General features: G+C 28.7%; 1 protein-coding gene across 1 annotated transcript in view; it reads left to right on the top strand.

Annotated features, from left to right (window-relative positions):
* The first annotated feature begins 1,055 nt into the window (after positions 1–1,055).
* The window catches only part of LOC106466361 (proteasome subunit alpha type-1-like), a 26,323-nt gene continuing 23,746 nt past the window's right edge, over positions 1,056–3,632 (top strand). The window contains exon 1 of the mRNA XM_013926643.2: positions 1,056–1,202. Coding sequence (XP_013782097.1) covers positions 1,200–1,202 — 3 coding nt within the window. The 5' untranslated portion in view covers positions 1,056–1,199. The remainder of the gene's footprint in view (positions 1,203–3,632) is intronic.

The following is a 3,632-nucleotide window of genomic DNA, read 5'->3' as shown; positions in this document are numbered from 1 at the left end:
AATATCATGACGTGTTACTAGCGTCACGTGACTTCCGCTGTCGTAACAATATTATGCAAGAAGGTCAATGATATTATTGTCTTTCACTGAAAAAGCAGATGATATCACGATGTTATGGCCTCTCCTATGTTGAATGAGAATGATCAGTGACGTGGGTAGAGCTAGTTACTATGGGTACAGCCAACGTTTTACATTAAGTAATAAATGTTAGATTTGAACATTACTACACAAGATCTCTAGGGAGTCATTATATGGGAAGACATCTTGAAGGAAGTAAATCGGTTGATTTATTCATAAGTCTAGTAGCAGGTGACTATCCAGTATCAAAAAGCAAGCACGCATATTGTCTTTGTCCATTGGTTTAAATAAAGATTAGTTTCACTTTGTATAGCACTGTTTCATCTCAGTATATTTCTTTATTTGAACTCGGTTAAATTTGTTAAATTCATATTTACTCCGTAATCTATCCTGCCGACCTTCCCTTTATAAAGTAGATCTAACTAACACTCTTTGAGGAATTCAGTTAACCTAAGAATACCAAAACAGCTAAATCCCCCTTTTGAAGTGGAACGTCTAATGAAGTATAGCTTATCCGTACTGAAAGTTTAAAAAATTGCATTGAATTACTCGATTAAAGACACATTCATTTTCTAAGTTATAAATGGGCTACAACCATAACATTCGCTTTCTTCAGGTCTGAAGAAGAAAGACCAGTGTTCTCTCCAAACATTTAGTATGTTCCACCATCAATAAAACTGTTTCTTATGCTTACAAATCGTTGTTTGCCTACCCGCTATAATAGTGTACACTTCATATTTGAGCCCAAAACTTTTGGAAAAAAATTGCGCGCTATACTCGAGTATTTACGGGAGATCACTATGCCAGTTTTATACCTACTTTACAACACAAATCGTATATGCATTCAGCTTACTAATTTGAAACCACAATCTTAGATGTCCTTTCAAATAAGTTTTAAAAATGAAATAAAAAATAAAACATTGATTCCATTTCTTAATAATATTCTAAATATCCAACAAAAAATCTTTTAGGTGGTGTTAGTACTGTCGAACCAGCGTTGTCATCGCAGTAATACTAACGTTAGGCTTGAGTTTTCTGACTTTTTTATAGTGCTAGTAGTAGTAATATTAATATTAGCAAAGTTGTCGAACTATTATCAGGAATTTTCTAGAAGGAAGACAATGGTATTTTAAAATATATTTTGTTTAACTTTGTTTTAAAGCCAATGGTAAACTATAAACCTATCTGAACGTACCCACATTAACTGGTTAAGACTTCAAATTCGATGACGAGGAACCCACTTTGAGACTTATAATGGCTGGAGACGGCTAGAATGGGTAATGAAGAAAAATTTTAATATAAGTTTAACATAACAGCAAATGTACAACGTTTCGACAAGGTTTCATACCTGATGATGACCAAACCTTGTCCGTTTGCTGTTATGTTAAACTTATATTAAAATTTTTCTTCATTACCCATTCAAGCCGTCTCCAGCCATTATTGGTTAAGACTTCATTCAAATGGTGTAATAATTACGTTTTAAAGTAATGTGAAATTGAAATTAATATGAGTAGGGCTAACGTTAATCATTAATGATATGCAATAGTAAACTTAATTTAACATACAAGTAACACAGCTAATGCTAACACATTAGAATTTACTTCTATAATTTTATAAACAGTTGCAGTAACCTAATTCAGTAACTGCTGTGATATCATCATACCCTATATGATAGTATCACAGCATTTGTAAAAGTTATTAACTATACTATAGTATAAAATATTAATAGTAGTACTTTTTCATTGTATTTTAGCCTACTGTTTAACAATTATAATGGTATGCATATTATGTCTATTACACCTGTGAAGACTGAAGCACAAAGAACTTCCTTAAAATGTATTTGTAAACCCTTTTAACAAAGCATTAGCATATTAGACTTCTGTTTTTCTCTCCTTTATTAATTTCTTCGACCAGTTTTGTGACTTTGTAGGTTACTTTTCAGGATGTAATTTTACAGATAGTCTATAATAAAAACGTTCAAATATTTTTCAAACAAACATAAATAACCTAAATTAAATAAGTATGTTTTCCAAATGTACAAACATATAATACATTTCTTGTAATGTTGTATAAAATAAGTACATCAAAATATGCTCAAGAATAAATGAAATTAGGTAAAGCTTATCCAATATACTATTCTTTTTTATATTCCTTTTTTCAAAATATTATTCTACTATACATTCTCTTGTTATTTTAGAAATGCAATTTATACATCTTACTTACTTTATTGTTCTTTTTATGTTTTCACAGTTCCAACCAACTTTACACAACCACTACTAATCCTGCCTTCTTACTTCTATCTAATTAAAGTGGCATCAAAAAAATTATGAAATATGTTTGAAATATAATACTTTATTTTTTACAGTACATGCCAAAAAAAGGAAAATGGAAAAACATGATTCTTTTAGAGTATTAAATTTTCTCAAAATAAATTCATTAAAATGTTTGCAGCATTCAGTGGGCTTTTTACAGGACATCTAAAACATAATTTATTTAAAGTTGCCCTTAATCTTAAATTATCTGTTTTACTAACATAGAACTCACCTCAATTTATACATTTAAAAGATGTATTATGTTCTTAGAATTGCAATTAAATTAGTTATTAATGAAAAACAAAATAGCTTTATCATTGTTCTTTATGGTTTTGCAGTTTTCATGTGATCTAAATTACCTAAAACACAGTTTTTCTTTCACAACTGAAAATACCTTCCTTAGAAAAATCTCTTTCTTTAGGTTTATTTAGTAATCTATACAAAGTTTTAGATTGTCTTTTGATAAAATACTTTTATTCTCTTTTGAATACGTCTTTCAGTTTTTTTATCTACTATTTGTTTTAATAGTATATTAACAAATGGATTATCAATATGTATATTTGAACAATGAGTCACAACAAAAGGTGTAATATTCTCTTTATGTTTACTAATATATCCGTTTAAATATTTGTTATTTTAAAAAAGATATTTTTAGCTATTTTCAAACCTCTTAAAATAGCATTTTCTGAATAGTGACACTGAACTAATAATTTCTTTTAGTTCTTATAGTCTGTTAACTTTAATTTAAACCATAATTGGAAACCAAATGATATAGTCTACTTGCACAATTTATAGGGAAATTTAATTTTTTATGTTTGGAATGATTACTTAAAAAATTTACATATTGATGAGTGTTTGTGGGTTTATAAAAATGTCAATTACAATCTCCCTTTCTGGTGAAACACCACCACCACATTTAAAAGGGACAAGGCTTTCTTTTTTTTTTTCCAACTTAATCTTAATCTCCTTGTTCATCAAGTTTAAAATTCCAACAAACTTATCAATATCTTAAGTATCTTTCCATATTGTCAAACAATTATCTAAAAATATTTTCCAAAACGTTTTGTTACATGAACTAAAAAAATTATCTTTAAAATAAGTAGGTGGTATTCGATGATGAGGAACCCACTTTGAAAATAATAATGGCTGGAGACGGCTTGAACTTTAATGAAGAAAAACTTTAATATAAGTTTAACATAACAGCAAATGTAAAACGTTTCGACAAGGTTTTGTCATCATCAG

Source organism: Limulus polyphemus, unplaced genomic scaffold, assembly GCF_000517525.1.
Source record: "Limulus polyphemus unplaced genomic scaffold, Limulus_polyphemus-2.1.2 Scaffold73, whole genome shotgun sequence".
NCBI lineage: Eukaryota > Metazoa > Arthropoda > Merostomata > Xiphosura > Limulidae > Limulus > Limulus polyphemus.
This window is presented reverse-complemented; position numbering and strand designations above follow the sequence as displayed.